At 40.1% G+C, this 17998-nt stretch overlaps 1 protein-coding gene across 11 annotated transcripts in view; it reads left to right on the top strand.

The window, feature by feature from the left end:
- The window catches only part of ATXN2 (ataxin 2), a 52962-nt gene that overhangs the window by 26312 nt on the left and 8652 nt on the right, over nucleotides 1-17998 (top strand). For 9 of the 11 annotated variants that reach the window (XM_084491514.1, XM_084491519.1, XM_084491523.1 and 6 more), the window contains 9 exons: nucleotides 1036-1224; nucleotides 1955-2062; nucleotides 2745-2815; nucleotides 3555-3862; nucleotides 4349-4412; nucleotides 4513-4665; nucleotides 5980-6046; nucleotides 8023-8207; nucleotides 8766-8898. In XM_084491514.1, coding sequence (XP_084347640.1) covers nucleotides 1036-1224; nucleotides 1955-2062; nucleotides 2745-2815; nucleotides 3555-3862; nucleotides 4349-4412; nucleotides 4513-4665; nucleotides 5980-6046; nucleotides 8023-8207; nucleotides 8766-8898 — 1278 coding nt within the window. The remainder of the gene's footprint in view (nucleotides 1-1035; nucleotides 1225-1954; nucleotides 2063-2744; nucleotides 2816-3554; nucleotides 3863-4348; nucleotides 4413-4512; nucleotides 4666-5979; nucleotides 6047-8022; nucleotides 8208-8765; nucleotides 8899-17998) is intronic. The other 2 variants (XM_084491517.1, XM_084491518.1) reach the window with 1 other exon arrangement.

The following is a 17998-nucleotide window of genomic DNA, read 5'->3' as shown; positions in this document are numbered from 1 at the left end:
TGTAGTATTAGATGTAGTCAGCGTTGTCTTTTTTGAAGTTATTTTTGTAACGTTTGACTGTATATTTAAAGCTCAGTCATGATACCAGCCCTGGTTTTGAGCTTTTGTGATTGGGACCATGTTCTAGTTAGTTGTCAGCTGCTGGATGCTTTCTTGAGTCAGAGCACAAGTGGGCAACAGTTTGGAGTCTGATATTTTTTAGCGGTGTTAGGATTTAGAGAAGAGTGGTGGGAATGCATTTTCAGAAAACAGGTATGAATTGTGTTCCAATGCGTAGACAGCCCCATAGATTTTGTTGCCTTGCAGAAAAGATTTAAACTCTTCTGTTCTGGCATTCTCTCTGACTCATCTCCCCTCCCTGCCCTGCACTTTATTTATCACTGGCATGCAAACAGGGCTGTTAAACAACTTACCTCTCTTTCTTCTTGCTCACTTGAAGTTGATGTATGATGTAAAACAACTAACTAGCCACAGCGGCGTGAGTAGGAAGCAGGAGGTACAGCTTAGCTTGTAAAGAACATACAACTTCCCTTGCTGCTTTAACACAGGGGCAGAAGTGGACATCAAATAATCTTCCTTCAGTAGGATATGCTGTTTTTTTTTTTTTTTCCAGCTGACAAACCTCCAAAGGAGGATGTTGTAAAATGGATGTTTTTTTTTTTCAGCCTTTAAAAAAAAAAATGTTTTACATCTGTTTATATGGAGATAATGACCACCTTTTCTGTTCTGCCTGAAACTGTGTTAATGTGAGCTGTTGTATGCTGGGGGGCCAGGGACCATGCTGCAGTTTCATGGTGGGACTGTAAGTCAGAGAGGTATGTTAGGGGACAGTCTGCAGGAAAATAGCACCACTTATCTGAAATGCTCTACTGTAAAGAGTTAGGTGATGTACCTGAAAGGTAAAGAGGTTTTCAGTCACTATATAATGTTCCACTGAGTATATTAAAGCATGTTCCTAGTCGTTTTTAAAATAAGCAAACTTCTGAGCGGATGAGGAAACTTATCCCATAACTGTTTTTTCCTGTTTGTTTCTAGTTCCAAGATTATCCCCTAAAACACACAGGCCTAGGTCTCCAAGGCAAAGCAGCACTCCCACAGGACCAGCTCTGCCTTCTCCTCAACCTGGTACTATTCCCACTGAATCTGTTGCCATGCCTGTTCCAGCTGCCTCTCCTACACCTGCCAGCCCTGCTTCCAACAGAGCAGTTACCCCTTCCAGCGAAGGTGAGTAACCCTCACTTGCTGGCAAATGCAACCCTTGCCTGATCTCTGAAAATAAATATGTCTGTACAGGAGGAAAGCTGCTTTCTAAATGCTGGGAAAAGTTCTGACTGATACATTTAATTTTACTATGTAGTGAGTTCCTTTTCTCTTATGATGATGGCTTTAAAATAAGATTGAGGCTTTTTAGTAAGTCTGTATGCTTAATTTATCCTGTCTTTTGGGAAGTATGGATGTATAGATGTATGTTTGGGAAGTATGGATGTATTTGACCTAATTGAGGACTTTTTTCAGACTTAGTTCTTGGCTGTTTTCTCATTTAAAGAAACACAGGCCACTGCTTTCAAGGAATATTTTAAGCCTCATGAAAGGAGAAAAAAGAAATTCAAGAGCATAGTCGTAAAGGTCTTGACTAACTCTCAAATCTCAGAGAGCTTGGACTATGGAAAATAATTTGCTTTCGTTTTACATTTTCTTGTCAGCCTAGTTAAGGATCTGTGCGGTGGTGAGGGATGTGTTTGATTGGGACATTTTCACTGGGCTTAATAACAGTAGGATGGGGAAGGGGGGAGGATAAGCCTCCAGGCCCTAACTTGGTAGCAGAAAAAGTGTAACAGGCATTTTCTTATGTAAGCTAAACATGGTTAAATCTCTCTTCTGTTCTATCTTGTCATCTCTTTTTAATCAGTGTGAGTTGTGTATAAGAGAATAACTTTGGCAATTTCTTTTCCAGCTAAAGATACTAGGCTTCAGGACCAGAGGCAAAATTCTGCAACTGGAAACAAGGAGAATATAAAACCAAGTGAGACTTCTCCTAGTTTTCCTAAACCTGAAAGCAAAGGTTTGTATCAAAAGCTTCTGTAAGTACTTGAGTAACATAGGATTCCAAGTGCTAACTCTGCTGTATTGACTAGCTTAGTTAATATTTAAAGGAAGACTTGGAGGCAATCTGTTTGATAATTTGTAAGGAACATTTGAGCATGCAGTTCTGAAGCGATAGAGCTGCAATTTTAAGTGTTGGACTCATGGACTCATTTCATTGACCTGAAGTACAGAGATGCTTATGTGGATGACGTTTGCATTTATTTATTTTATTTATTTCCTCTTCTCAAAGTGTTTTTTTAATTATTATTATTTTTTATTTAAACTCGGGATGACACCTTAGTGTTTCACCTTTAATTGATATTATTGAAACACTGGCATGTTATGTTTCGAGGGTTTTATTGTGTGCCTCTTTGTATGCATATGAGTTCTGCAGTCCCTGTACCTCAGGGCTTTTGTCTTGGTGTGATGCGTTAGAGCTATAGATATGGCAGTTATGCAATGCCATGTTTTCACAGAGTATTTTTGTGTGCTCATACGAGTTGTTCATGGAATTATACCAACTCACAGATGAAGTGGTGTAGCTGTATTTCACTTCTAGATATGCAAACGCTATGTTTTTGCAAATTTATAGATGTGGGGGTTGAATATAAAAACCTGAATTAGAAATGCTTGGACAATTGTGGTCTTATATTTGGCAGGTGTCTCTCCAATTGTTTCAGAACATAGAAAACAGATTGATGATTTAAAGAAATTTAAGAATGACTTTAGGGTAAGTTTCTGTGTATGTTATCTTAATGTATTGTAGTTATTGAGTGCACCCAGATTACTTTAATGAACTGAATACATTGCATGTGTTAATGGAAAATGGGTCCTTAAAACTTGTGCTCGATTTACAAAAACGTTCATGAGAATTCATGCTAAAATTCAATGCTAAGTCTTGCTTGTACAATTGCCTAATGCACAAATGTACATTTTGACTTAAATACTGTATACTGAAAATGTTGCTCAAAACCTGCGTGGTTGTTAGGTACAAATAATTAATGCATTTATGCTCCGTATGGAAGAGCTCCATATGGAAGAGTTTCAAAGTGTAATGGAGGGGTTTGCTGAGGAAAATTGAAGACAATATCTGCTGATCCATTGCACGTTTCCAGGTTATAATTGCTTACTAAATCAGGTCAGCTTTTCAAGAGTTGTTTTTAGATCACATGGAGGGGGGTTGAGTCTAAGGGGTTGTCTTAAGCTTTCCTGTCACTTCCTAATCAAAGTGTAGGTCAGTCGAGTCTCTGAATAATTCAGCTTCTTGCACAGTGTAGGCTTAAAACACAGTCAGTGCTCGTAGATTTTTTTTTTCCTACTAGAAATGGAAATGTATGTTTGAAAAGGTCATTTCCAGGTGATTAAGGCCTATGGGACTGTATCTTACTCTGTGATAGCATTAAATTGTCTTCTAGTTTTGCATACCAATTTAATGAATATACACCTCGGGTTTTGTTTTTTTTTTTCAGTTACAGTCAAGTTCCTCTTCAGATGCAGTGGATCAGCTGCTAAATAAAACACGAGAAGGTGAAAAACCAAGAGATGTAGTTAAGGAAAAGACAGACTCAACCCCTAAAGAATCTATCATAGAAACTGGCAGTAATACTAACTCTAACGGTGGCAGTAGCAAACCCAATAGTCCAAGTATTTCTCCATCAATAAGTAATAATTCTGAGCAAAAGCGAGGGCCTGAGGTAACTTCACAAGGTGTACAGACATCTGGGCCTGGAAATAAACAAGATAAAGAGGATAAAGAGGAGAAGAAAGACACTTCTGAGTGAGTAACTATGCCTTTTAGAATAAACAAATCTGTTATTAGCATTTAATTGTGTGTAGAAAAAAGCTATTATGAATGTGTAACGTCTTAATGTTGATATGCTCAATGTAAGTTATTTTTTCTCTGTATAACTACGAGAAAATTGATGTGCCTGTGCAGAAAGTCATCCTGTGAGTCAGTGGTAGAACTGCATGTAGAACTCTGGTCCTTTCGATGCCTAATTGGTGTCTGAATGCTTATGTAAATGTTTTCTCATCTCTTGTAAGCTGAAGCACCAACGTCAGGAAAGCTTTATTGATGAGTATAGTAAGAATACTGTTAGTAAACAGGACTTTTTGTATTTTATGTATATTTGAGTTCTCAAAAATCTAACTTGCAGATGGAAATGAGGCATTTCATATCTCAATTTTTTAGTTGTTTAGTCATTCTGCAGGTATGCTTGTAAAAGAATAATGCTGAACATCTTTTCTTGTTCTTCATGTTTAGGCAAGTTAGAAAATCAACACTTAATCCTAATGCAAAAGAGTTCAACCCTCGATCTTTTGCTCAAGTAAGTTATTTGATACTGCTTATAAAGATCCACTCAAAGGCTTTTCCTTCGAGTATGGTCAAGCTAATCTTGCATATGCATTGCTGAACTCTCTTTGTAGCCGAAGCCTTCTACTACACCAACCTCCCCTCGTCCGCAAGCTCAACCTAGCCCTTCCATGGTGGGTCATCAGCAGCCAACTCCAGTGTACACTCAGCCTGTTTGTTTTGCACCAAATATGATGTACCCAGTTCCAGTGAGTCCAGGCGTGCAGGTAAGGTGCAGCATGTAATGGCAATTTGTTTACACTTTTCAGATGTTTGTCAGCCAACTGGGGAGACATAGGAGATCTAAGATAAGACAGTGGTACAGTAGTGTTTGTATTGCTGCCATAAATATGGACACAATTACATTGTTGTTCAGTTTTAGCTATGTAAATAACGGCTTTTCCCAGTGGTCTTTCAATCTTGATAGTATAATAGTCTCAAACACTTGTAAATTCCAACAGCTGTTACTCATATTTGTTGTGACTCTGTGCAGAATTCCTCCCCAGTGCTCCAAGCATAGCCTTACTTTTAAGTTTTAAGCAACCATTTTTTGTCCTTAGCTTCCAGCTGTGTCCCACTAATTTCCGGTTGTTGCAGAGATTACTAGGATTTCAAATCTAACTCTGCTATAAAGCTGTCTGATTTAATACTTTGCTTGAAGTAGCAATACTAGCATTACTTGACTGGTTGCTGCAAACCATATGGTCTTGGTTGTTTGTACATTCAGACTTAATCACAGCGGTAGAAGAAAATATCACAGGTTAGGCAAAGTTCACTAAGCCATATTTGAAGTCTGGAGTGTTTCTTCCTTTCCTTATGGACCAAATGGTTGCTGGTGATTAAAAATTTGTGGCTAACAATCCTAACTGTGTGGTGGAAGGTTTGGGGTGTTGGGGGAAGGATAAAACTCATTCTAACTGCTCTCATCATGTGTTAAGAAAATACCCAGTATGTCCAAAATGTTTTAATAAGTAATTTAGTGATCAGCTTGCAAAAGGTCACAAGAATTCCTCCTAAAGAAACTTCTGTGAGACTTGAATCTTGTGATAAAATGCTAAAAGAGCCAACAGACATCTACAAGCTGCCATTGTGCATCTTTCCTAACATTAAAATAGATGCGCTAGACTGTTACTGGCTTGGTTTTAGCAACAGTGATTTTTTTTCTAGTAGTGTCTATGCCATTGGTGAAGAACTGAACTTGTAAATATTTTAACATCTAGCATTACATTTGTATGAGTTGCCTCTGAAAAGAGTTGGAAAGCTAGGATATGGTAGGTCCTGTTGCGACTCATTTCATAGTGGAGACTTGCACAGCGGAGAGTTCTGATTATCATGATAATCTGTAATGTTTGTCACCTAATTATGGCCATAAAGTTTAGAGAAAAAGTAGCTTCTAATATCATTAGAGGCTAATGATTATTTTAGTGGCTCAGAGTAAAACATAGCGCAGCTGAGCAGGGCCCCCACCCCAACAAACAGCCACATGCACAAACATACTTTTTAAAGGAATATCATAGCTTAAACTCCTGCTTCTGTTTCAGCCTTTGTATCCTATTCCCATGACGCCCATGCCAGTGAACCAAGCCAAGACATATAGAGCAGGTAAAGGTGAGAATAATACTGCCTGTTTGGTTCTTAGTCTGCATGCAGCATGAATAAAATAACAAATGATTGTTTTCTAATCCACGTTGATTGATATTTTAAATACTATTTTTAATAAAGGCAACTAAGTGGAAATACTTAGGTATTTCCAGATAAGCTAATGCAGCTCAAATCACAAGTTTGAGTAGCGTGGCATTGCTTGTTTTGGAATTGGATTTGACAAATTGGAAAAGGTGTGTTACTTGGAACACTTGGGTAAGCTGATTTCTCCTATACTTCGTAAGTGTTACGGAAATGTTAAAAAGGGAACTGCTTTGTACTGGTGTGCAGCAGAGCCCTGAATGGTGCCTGAATGGGGTATTTTTGTCAACAAGAAAAATCTCTTTCTTCAGAAAGAGTGTGCTGTTACTCTTCTGCAAAGAGCTTATTGCTGGTTCCAGTTTGTTCTTTTGTATTCCTTCTGCAACAGTAGCTGAACAGCTGGACTAACAATACTGCATTTTTAACAAGTGACACCTGTGGCTGTGGAGATGAAAACGTGTGGTGAGATGCACTCTCATCTCTGCAGTGCAGTGTAGGAGCAGAAAAATGATGGTCTTGTTTTATAGTCATGTTTCAGATAATGCTCTAATTCGACGCAATTAAATTCCTTGCAATATTACACAGTCTCTCATGATGATAGATTCCAGTGCTGCAGCTCCAGTCACTGGAAGAGGAAACTGTTTAAAAGAGCAGATCTGCTATTTAGAAATAAACAAGTAGCCTTTATGAAAGTAGGGAAGACAAAAACTTGTAATGTATTTCCATTTTAAAACGCACTAACTTTACTGTGGCCTGACTCTGAAATCCTGTGCTTGATAATACTGATTATTTTAATCAGAAGTATATTGCTGTCTACTTGCTTGCTCTGTGAGGCTCTCCTGTTCTGAATTCCTTTCCTGAATGTCATTATTTCCTCCATAAATCCATTTTGTGTGCAGCATAAGCCTGAAGGAGCTGCTTGTGTTAAAGTTCAGCGCCTTTACCCTATTCAAGTTGCGCCCCGTATTTACTTTTTTCTATTGATTTGCAGTGTAAACATAATCATTATTGAGTGAATTTCCTGACATCTTCAACGTTTCCCTCTTTTCCTCTCCCTAAGGGGTCTGCCAACATGGCACACTGCAGTGGAGCTTACAGGTGCTTGAGTTAGCGTAGTTATTAGTTGCAGTCTCACTGCAGCAAGCTGGAGCTCACCTTGAACAATCATGCCATGTTGCTTAGTAGGCTGAATTCCTCTGTTCTGAGTGCCTTGCTGCTGTGGTTCAGGCAGTCTTCTTACCAGGATAGCTCAGGTAGTCCCACACCGCAGTGCTCTGCTCTCTTAACCTCTCCTCCCTCTAATTATTCCTATTCCTTTTCCCCCTCTAAGTTGATTTGTCCTCTTCGGTGTTGACTGTAACCTCAAAGTTTTTGGCTATCCTCAGGGATAGCATAGAGCTTAAATGATGCAAATACCTCATATTGCAGCTGCGTGGAGACCTTTATTCTATTCTCCTCAGCCATGAGCACAAGTAATTTTAACAGACTCAGCTTTCCAGTTGATGGAGCAGTTGCTGAGTAGTTCTGATAGTGGATAAATTAAGCCTTTTGAAGGGGACAGGATCAACTTTGAGTAATGTAGGTATCCTGGTATAACCTCTCTCTTCTGTTCTTGATTTTTGTCAGTCTTTTTCTCCCTGCACCTTTGTTCTTTTACAAAAAAAAAAAAAAAAGCAGGCCTGAGTTTGTGGCCATATACATGGCAAAAAGGCAGTGATGAAAATTTTTTTTTTTTATGAACTCCTTTTTGACAGAGCTCTAATACTAGAGCTCTAAGTGGTTAAAGGTCGAGGGGTGAGGATGTTCTACTGGGTCACATTGACGTTGTAATGTAAAACCTTTCAGGAAGACTAACGTTCTTCATCCCGTGTTTCTAACGTGAGATGCTCTTTGCTTTGTAGTACCAAATATGCCACAGCAACGGCAAGACCAACATCATCAGAGCACCATGATGCATCCTGCCTCAGCTGCAGGCCCTCCAATTGTAGCTACGCCACCTGCTTATTCAACACAATATGTTGCGTATAGTCCCCAGCAGTTTCCTAACCAGCCTCTTGTGCAGCATGTGCCACACTACCAGTCTCAGGTAAGAGTCTGTTTAGTGGATGTGATATGGCTAGTAATTAAGTGACTCAGTCCTAAATACCATATTGTCTCCAGTCACGTGTTTGCTATTGTAATGTGCTTCAAAGCCTGTAACGAATCCTCCAGTCAGTTTAGAAGTTGTAATTTGTTATTGCTACTACCTTTTTAGCTTTTAGGGCAATTCCTTTTAGGTCACGGGCAGGGCATCTCCTAGTTACGCTCTCTAAAAACAAACTATTTATACTTTTACTTCAAGAGCTTTTAAATACACATATGTAATTGCATAAATATATAGTTGCGTACATAAGCTTATGATATTAGAATGACAGAAATTAGATATGCTGGTGGTTTTTGTCAGCTTCTAGCCCACTGCAGAAAATGTCCTTTCGTTTTTAGAAACAACTGGGATAATTGTAGTATGAAATCTTTAGTCTCCTCTGTGTTTTATAAGGCCAAGCTATTGCTGTTTCTGCATATGCAATTATTGTTTAGATTAGACTAGTTTCTTGTAATGGGCCTCCAATTAACTGTCTGTTTTTCTTATTTCTGTTGAATGCAGCATCCTCATGTTTATAGCCCTGTAATACAGGGCAACGCTAGAATGATGGCACCACCAACACATGCACAGCCTGGTTTAGTATCTTCTTCTGCAACACAGTATGGTGCGCATGAACAGACGCATGCTATGTATGGTAGGAAACGTTTTGTGTTATATGTAACTTTTTAAGTTCTTATGTTGAGCAGGGATATATTTAATCTCGAGCTTCAAATGTGGGTATCATTCAGATTACACCAGTAGATGTGGTTTATATATCATAAGATGATGAGCAAAGCGTTGAAAACTGAGCCACCTGGTTAAAATGAAAACTCAAGTATGCTGATTTCAGTAGGATGCCAGTGACCAAGATGAAATTTCAAGCTGGGAGCTGCTAACGAATATCTGCTGAAAGAAGTTTGTTCAAGTTCTCTTGATGCCCTTGACACAACATCCCTTGATTGTTTCTTGTTTATAAGTAGGACTGGTTTTACTGCAAGGCTATGACCTCAGTTTCAAAACTTGACTTTAGTTCTGACAACTAGTGAAATGCTGTCTTTATGATACTACTAGCATTATTAACAGTATGAACACTTCTGTCTGAGCAAAATAAAACTTGTGTTGCTTACCTTTCTTTTTTGGTAAGTCAAGAATTAAGTCTATGAAATAACTCGTGTATTGCTTTGACTTTGAAAATTAGTCTCCAGCATTATCAGACGAGCATATTTCACTTACAGTGAAATGCTGAAAATGTGGGTTACCTTGTTACAAACTATAATGTGAAGAACTTCTAAAGCATTATAAATGTGTGATAAAGCAATGCCCAATTCGGAGGAAAAACCTCACTGCAAAACATGCTATTGAAATAGGTAGAATCAAGGTTGCTAGAAGGCTTGGAAACTGTCATAAAATGTCAAAAAGACAGATGGTCTCTTGAAAACATGGCATTTCAATACTTGTTACAGCATCTGAGGAAGACTTTTATTGGGTCACGTATATTATTGACTTAGATTCTAATAAAAGATTTTCTGTACCTTTAGACATCTTTGTATGTTTTCCGGTGCTTAGTTTTACACTGCTACTTAATGGAAGTCCATGGTGTGTCACGAAAACTTAACAAGGCTAAAAATGAAATTTTAAAGTTTAGCGTGAAATTAATTTTGATTTAAACAAGTCGGTGTCTTACCCATCTGAAAACATCCTGTCAGGTCTCTGCAGTAGTGTGGTTACATAGTTAAGAGACAAAAATAACAGAGGCCTTTTTTGACACTTGGAGAAAGAACGCTTCAGCTCGTTTGTGATGAAGCTGAAATGGAAGTTACTCTTAGAGGTTAAGTCCTTCTCTCACAGGTCCTTGCTAATTGTATTACTTTGATCTTTTCAACTCTTGTGCTTGAGGTGTCCATGTAAACAGATCTTCTGTTTGCTTTTTCATTAGATTAAATAGAATTCTGATTAAGTGAATGATCAAAGGCTTTCAGACCTTTATTGGTGAAAACCCTTCTCTCAAATCATGATTAAAATAAAACTAGACATGAGAGAATATGTGAGACTTCATTCAAAATGTTTGCTTGTTACTTCCTAGCGATTTCCCATTGTGCACCATCCTTATCTTCTGTAAGCACTGGGTTCTGCAGCATTGAAGTGTAAGCCCATTCCCTTGTTTAGCTTTGATCAGATGTCTGCATATTTTTTTTTCCCCACTGATACTCTAACTCAACAGTTAGTTTTCATTTTGTGTTGGTTTTGTAGCTTATCTGTTGTAGGTAGGTGACTACCTACTGGTACACACAACTAAGCTGGGTCAATATTTGAGAACTCCTTCGTATTTCCTTCCATGTAATTTAAAGGTTACTTTTCCAAGAGCACCTAATTTACGGAAATTGCATGTCCTTCTGTGTTCTTTCAAACAGCTACTTGGTGGCTCTTCTAAATGTTCTCCCACCTTCCCAGTAAATGATCAAGTGCTTGAAATTCTTGGTTATAGAAACTACTCAACCCAGTAGGATCATGAACTCCATATGAGACACCTTTTTTTAAGAGTATGTTCTTGCCGTGTGTGAATATGTGTATTGCCTAGTGACCATGAATTGGCTCAAATGCACTCTTAACCTACAAAGTTTACAGTTGGCTACACGTGAAATGACTTCTGATGTAGAGTATTGCTGTCTCAATTCCCAGTTTTTTGCAAGGCTTTCATGTGCTGAATACTTGAAGACCTTGCCTAGGCTGATTTTCTCCTTAAAATGTGACCATCTAGAAGATATTAACTTCAGCTTCTGTTTATCAGTATGTGACTGCTTGGAAAAAATGTAGACTTGCCGAAGGTGATAGATAAATGCTGCTTATGTAGTAAATGATGAGCAACGTGCTCGATTTGTTCCCATCTGACCGAGTGACAGGTAGTTCTGAATGGTAATACAAGGGAGTGTTCACAACTTACGTTCGGTATTTTGGGAATCTTAAGTTTATCCATGGTATCTCTGAACTAAATATACCAACACATGCTGATTCTGAATCTAATCTGGTCCTCTTGTTAAAGCAGTTTGAAAATCCAGAATAACTTCCTATAACAACCGCTGCTGCTTTTGATTTCTGGAGCATTGGCTCAAGCAAGTTCTCAGATTTCCCTTTGGCTCTTTAAAATAGCAATCTGATCTATTTTTATTTTTATTCTTTGACTTCCCTCCCCCTGTTCATATCAGGATTCAGTGGGTTACAGTGTCCTTTTGTCCTTCAAGGTACCGGTGCTTCCTCTGAGATAATTCTTGCAAAATTCACTCAATTTTTTTCCTGTGTGTGTGGTAGAAAGAAGATGTCTACAAGGACAACCGCACTGAGACGCGGGGGTTGGGGGGCACTGCTTATGAGGTATTCTGAAGGTGTGAAGCGTTTTCTCAGGAGATCTGGAACTCCATCTTCCTTAATGGTTTGGGATAAGTGAATGTCTGTGGCGAGCAGTAACTGCCTGGCAGTGAAGAGAAATGCTCGTTGAGCTGCTAAGCGACCTGCCCTCACTGCCAACAGCTTGGGTTTTGTTTTCCCTTCTGTCTCGTGAGGAGATACCTCAATTCCAAATACGTGTAGTGACTTAACGCTTGTTGATCTGCACTTTTCCAGTCGAAAGAAAAATATTTTTTGTCTAATGCTGTTTAATGGGATATTTCTGCACTTCTGGGATTTCTTTGCCAGTCATTACGGTGCCTGCTTCTGTTTCCCAAACTGCTGACGAGAGCTCCAGAGAAGCAGAGTAGCTAAGCAGCCTGGTCACCAGCAGACCCACCTGAACGCACGGCAGAGGAGCGTTTAAATCACTGGTTTCCCCCCCTCAGAACACGATGGGGAAGGACGGTGTTCAGACAACCATCTCTCTTCCCTCCACCCAATGCCTATTGCACCTTGACTTGTAACTTCTGGAGATGCGAGCCCTTTAGATGGCCTTACCGAGGAAAGCTTTGCAGCTACACACACCTTTAGCTGCCACACACACCTGCCTTAACACCGGGTTGTTGCCCTCACCCTGCTGAAGTAGGCTCAGAACGTAACATCTTTCTGGGAAGTGTTGGCCCTGCGTGATCCATGACGCGAGTATCGCTCTGGTCGAGTTTGCTGGCCGTGGTTTGCAGTTTCACTGCTTGTTTCTATGTGGCACAGACACAAACGTGTCCCGTGATGTTGGTAGAAAACCTGGGTATCCAAGCTGAGGGTGGAGATTTTCCCTGTGACGATTAATGCCTGCTAGCTTTACCATGTAGCTGCTGAACTGCCTATGTTTTTAGATAACCGGAGTCCTCTGAAAAACTTCACTTCTGTGTTTAAAAACCAAACCAAACAGAAACTTGTGTAAAACCAGGCCTTGGTTTTATACAGATGCATTTCCTGTTTTTTTGTGCTCTCATTCCTGTCCCCGTTCTCCCTTCCTTTTTCCCCTTCTGCACATGTTTTACTGGTCTGGTATTGTCTCTAACTTTATCTGGTTTCTGTCTCAGCAGTAGAGTAAATTCTATTACCCTGATAGTACAATGGTGGATATAATATAAACCTCAAAGGATTCTCCAGGGACTAAGAGTGAACCAGTCACCAAAGGTGTCTTGGAACTGTTAAGAATGACAGTGACACAGTTGAAAAAGCAAGGGGGGCGATTTTTTGTTTAATGTAATTACGTTTTAACCTTCTTGTTACAGTGCATTGTAATAGATGGTGAATTGACATAAAGTTTATTTTCATGTTAATACTAAATTAAGAGCTGAAGACCTCAGTATCAGAGTTTAGAAGGAAGGCTTACCTGAGACTTGTATTGTTTCATCTCCGCTCAGTTGTAAAAACTAAATATCCAACCCTAATATCAACTAAGTAAATAAAAATATCTGCATGATTCTACGATATATTAAAAAAAAAAAAAAAAGGGAAAGAAAAAAAAAGACGCTGACCTTTCCAGAAGACGGGAAGCATGCACACGGCAAGAGGCTAATTTACCTTTCTATTTCCCAAATTCAGCATGTCCCAAAATACCATACAGCAAGGAGACAGGCCCTTCTTTCTACTTTGCCAGTGAGTTGGGTTTTTTGTACTAATTTTGATTGTACAGCAAAAGCACTATCTAAAGAACAGATGTTAAAGGAATGGGACGTGTTGAGGGAACAAGTTTCCTTGCACCAAACCAGCATGTAGAAAATGCAGGAAAGTTCCTTTCACTAGAGGGGGGAGGTGAAGCTGAACAGATTTAAAGTACCACAGGAAACTGATTTGTGTCAATTTTCTTTTTAAACGCTATTTTGTGTGCTGAGGAATCTTTATCATTACTACCCAGTCTCTTCATCTGCAACCAGAAATGAGTGCTATGTGCGGACAACTTTTGCTTAAAACCTCGCTGAACTCCCATGGGAGTTCCAAATGGGATTTGAAGACTTTGTGAGTTAATGAACTTCCTAAAAGGAGCGGTGTCTTGTGCCTCATCACTTTAAAAAGCTGTGGCTCAAGTGCTGAGCCCCTGGGAGGAATTAACCTGAGCTGCAGCGAGGGTGAAGGAAGCTTCCCGTGGAGTTACTGCGGTGTCACTGGAGGCGTGCAGAGAGCCCTGTACTTGGTCACTATTTCGACGAGTGACTGGACAGAGGGCCCCTTGCAGGTGTGTGGCACCGGGCGCTTCCTCCCCAGCATCAGAAATCCTGCCTCTGGTGTTCATCAGAGCCCTCTGGGGAGCCTGCGGGGGCAGTCAGGCTCTGGGGGCTGCAGGATGAGCTGTAGATGTCAGCCAGGACGTGGGGAAAGGAGCACAGCGATCTCAGGCTTGCTCCTGTCCTGCAGTGAGACTTGGGGCCATCTGCAAGTCCCTGCAGCCTGTGCCAGGCACTCTTCTGGTTGTGGGTTTGAGGTTTTTTTTTTGAGCTAACTGATGGAAGAGGGGTGTGAGAAATACTATTTGTTCTCCAAAAATCTCGTCTGGAAAAGACTTCCTGTGTGTTGCTGGTACAGAGCTGGTTTTACGTGAACTAGTGCTGTGGGATGCTGACCTGTACTGTTTTCATGCATCTTGGTTTGGTGCACTGAAATAACTGTAAGAAGCTCGTTCCTTCAGTGGATAATCTTTGGAGTGAAGTCCGCTCTACCTGTGTAAAATGCCTTCTGTAAATGTTTTATATTATGAAAGAAACATTGCTATTTCTTTGCTTCCTACCATTCAGGTCTTTTAAATGTAGTTATCCTCACCATCTTACTGGGTCTGGCAATAGTTTTGAATTTTGTTCACTGGTCAGTTCTTGGAAATAGGCTCTTCAAGTGCATCTTTGGATGATGACCAACGATGACCACCATTGGCAGCATTGAGATTCCTACCAGGGAAATAAGAAATTACACGATATGGTTTCTGTATATACCCTCGCAGCTGGGAGCTCTGCTTGATTTCTGCTGTTCTGACCTCTTAATTTCAGCTCTTTTGCTGGGTTTGGTAGCTGACTTCTTTTTTTTGTTTGCCTCTCAGAAACGTAGGCTGCATGTTTTGTAGAGCTGAACTCATTAATTCAATGCATCTGATATTTTTGCTCACTTCATTACTGAATGACTTTACCTTCGCCGGGTCCCCTCCCAAGGTTAGTTCAGTTAAATATCTCATGTCAGGAGACGACTTGGTCAAAAAGACGAAGTGAAACGGGTTGGCTCAGGGAGTATTTCTTGGGGAGACGAACTTCCAGCTTAATGGGTGCGAAGCAGTGTAATTCTGCTGGAACGAGCTGGGCTTCCCTGCAGCAAGGAGCTACGCAGAACTGAGTTGTCCTCTCCTAGAGCTTTCTTGGTGCTTTCTTGGTTAAAAGATGGCCATTTGGAAAATCTCCACAGTGCTGACGCTGCGGGAGATGTTGGATAATTTGTGATTTTATTCATTATTTTCCCCCCCCTCCTTTCATGTCATTCGGTATTTGATACACATAGCGAGCTGTTTTGATGGAAAAAATCTTGAAAATTGTTGCAGTAAAAATGTTTTAGTTACGGCTTTGAAGGTGAATTTCTCATGACTGTTTTTGCAAGGCTTCTTTCACAGGCTTACTAAGTCGCTCATAGATTGCACTGATTTGTTGTGAACTATTAATTGCAGCAGCTAAACATGGAAATCCTTCTCTTTTTCTAAAGTCGAACTCTGGTTTTCAGCTAAGATAGATCTGGGCACCTGTTTCAGACGTGCTGCTGCTCTTCCTGAATCGCTCTTGATTTGTACACAGGATCTGTCCAGGATGTAGATAAGGGTCCAAATACCTTTTTTTTGGGAAATGTACTTTTATTATTACTATTAAAACTTAATTTGCAGCATCATCTGAACTTGATTTAACTGAATTTGGAGAGGATGTTAATTGGGGAGTCATTTCTAAAGACAAAATGGGGGAGAGGAGGAGAACCTAGAGGAATGAATTCTGAACTTCAGTGTGCAAAACTTACGGATAGAAGACATTAGAAGGTTATGGAAGCTGCTGCTATGGCACTTCACCCCCTCCCCTGTTCTTTGGGGTACCATTCCTCTGTTTGACTTGCTTCCTGAGCCTGAAATTCTTCCTTGTGAAATTTCATTGTATAATGTATCTGCTTCGGAGTAACTTGGTTTATTATTCTCTGGGCTATAAAGAAATGAAGGATGAATTGCAGTAATGGTTTCAGGGAGTACCACATCATTCTGGGGCTCTTAACAAGTAGTGTGGCAGGATGTGGGAAGCCTCGAATATCTTATGACTTGAAATTAATTTTCGCATACACTTGAAAACCTCTTGAATGGGGTTGAAGGCAATTTATAGTCAGGCATGCCAACTCTGTGGCTGAGGCAGCGGAACGAGAGCTGAGGAAGGCAGATTTCTGGTAGTGTGCCCTTTGGCAAACAAGTGAATCCCTCTCTGCATTTATTTCTATTACTTGGACAGAGATAATAACTTCTGGCCTTCTTCAGTGTTGAATAATAATGAGGTTAAGAAATTTTCTTACTGTAGGAAACAGTAAACTGCATTCTGTAAAAGCCATTGGTGTCTCTGTTGATCATTTTCTTGTAGTCTTAGTAAGAGGAGCAATGTTTGGAAGCTGTATAAAATACAAACATGGTGCAGATGCTGCTGCAAAATAAATTTTAGTAGTGATATGAAAAACAATGACTTTTCTCGCATTTGGAAGCGTCACAAAGAGATCTTTGTGGCAGAAGGTGCAGAGTTCTGCTAGTGCCCATTGAAAACGTGGAGGTGTTTCCAAAAACATCCCTGAATCAGAAATGCTGATAATGTATGAGTACAATCATGCATAAGTACATGACTGTGCAAGAATTTAGGGTTACAAATGTGTATGAAATTCATCTGCATTAATGACCTGAAGCTGTCGTGCACATCGCTGGTACATTATTGGCTCAGCGACGATTTAGTAGAGCTTTCAAGACAGCTGGGTGGGATTAAGATAAATGTGGTAAGCAGTTATTTTAAAAAGGAGAAATCTTCATAATGATGTGTACAGTGGAGAAAAATCTCAACTAGGCAAAAAAGATACTGGGTGCATACTTTTGAGTGAGTTTGATTATTTCAGCAGTAGTATTTGTAAGCTTTATAGCAAGCCAAACTGGAGGAAAGCAAGTATTTGCACAGGATGGTGGTGTGCCAAGGCACAGCGTGGTTGCTGAGACTTGCTTTTGATCCACAGCTTTGTGTTTTCAGATGCAGCTACGTTTTTGTGCGTTTTCTCCACCCGTTTTGTCTTTCATCCTTTATATGTGTTCAGGCAGTCCCTGTGTATTCATGAGGGTAGAACCCAGCACAGTGAAGCTCTTCAGAATCTGCAGCAACGAGCTGCAAACGTGAGGCACCACATCTCCCTACCCAGGAACATGCAGGCAGGGTGGATGCAACATAAGATTGGCACATGAAGTTACTCCCTGTGCCCTGCCTTTAGAGTTTATTTACTAAAGGAAGAAAATGCTACCAAAACAGTCTACCTTGCAAACAAAAGCACTCCTAAAAGTATGCTGCAGAAAGGTGCTTCATCAGCCCTCAAATCCTCAGGTACTACAAACCCCATGAAAGAAGCTGTAACCCCGCAGTGAGCAGTGATTAACTGTGCTCAGAAAGACAAAAAGGTACAAGATAACTAAGGAGCACATGCAGGGAACAGGCTCAGGAGCAGGTTGATAGTTTGCTTTGATTATTTGTCTGTCAATGCTATGGTCAGCAAAGCTATCCTCGTTCTGAGCTGCAGTGCTGGGAGGAGCAGTGCACGTTGTCCGTGCAGACTTGTTGCACAAGATCTAAAAGTGATGGAGGGGATAGGCAGCGCATTTTCATTTGTTTTCAGGGTCTTGCTTTCCAGTTGCATGCTTTGTGTTTACAGGAAGTCTTGCTGTTATTATGGCTTCTCATACCTTTTTAGATTCCTTCAGATTTATTTTTTTTTTTAAAAAGAAGTGGGGTGGTGTAATTCAGCGTGGCCTGTTTTGAAGCAAAACTGGGCAGGACTCCTCAGACAGGGGCTTGTTGATACTGGTTTGTTGTTGGAGACTGGTATGGCTATAGCAACAGATGGTTTTTCACTTGTGTGAGTTTTATATTTTTTCCCTTTTATGGAATTTCATACCTTATTCGCTACTGTTTCAAGGAATTAAGAATTTCACGGCAGTGTTGAGAAGCTCACAGAATGGTGGTGATCCAGAAAAGTACTGTAATTGGCCTCGAGGGGAAAGATATGATATTTTAGTACAAAATACTGGCTTCCACAAAAATTTGATCCTCCAGGAGTCTCGTTTT

The sequence above is a fragment of the Aythya ferina genome (genome assembly GCF_964211825.1).
Source record: "Aythya ferina genome assembly, chromosome: 17".
Lineage (NCBI taxonomy): Eukaryota > Metazoa > Chordata > Aves > Anseriformes > Anatidae > Aythya > Aythya ferina.
Note: the sequence above shows the minus strand (reverse complement) of the source record. Positions and strands in the feature narration are given on the sequence as shown.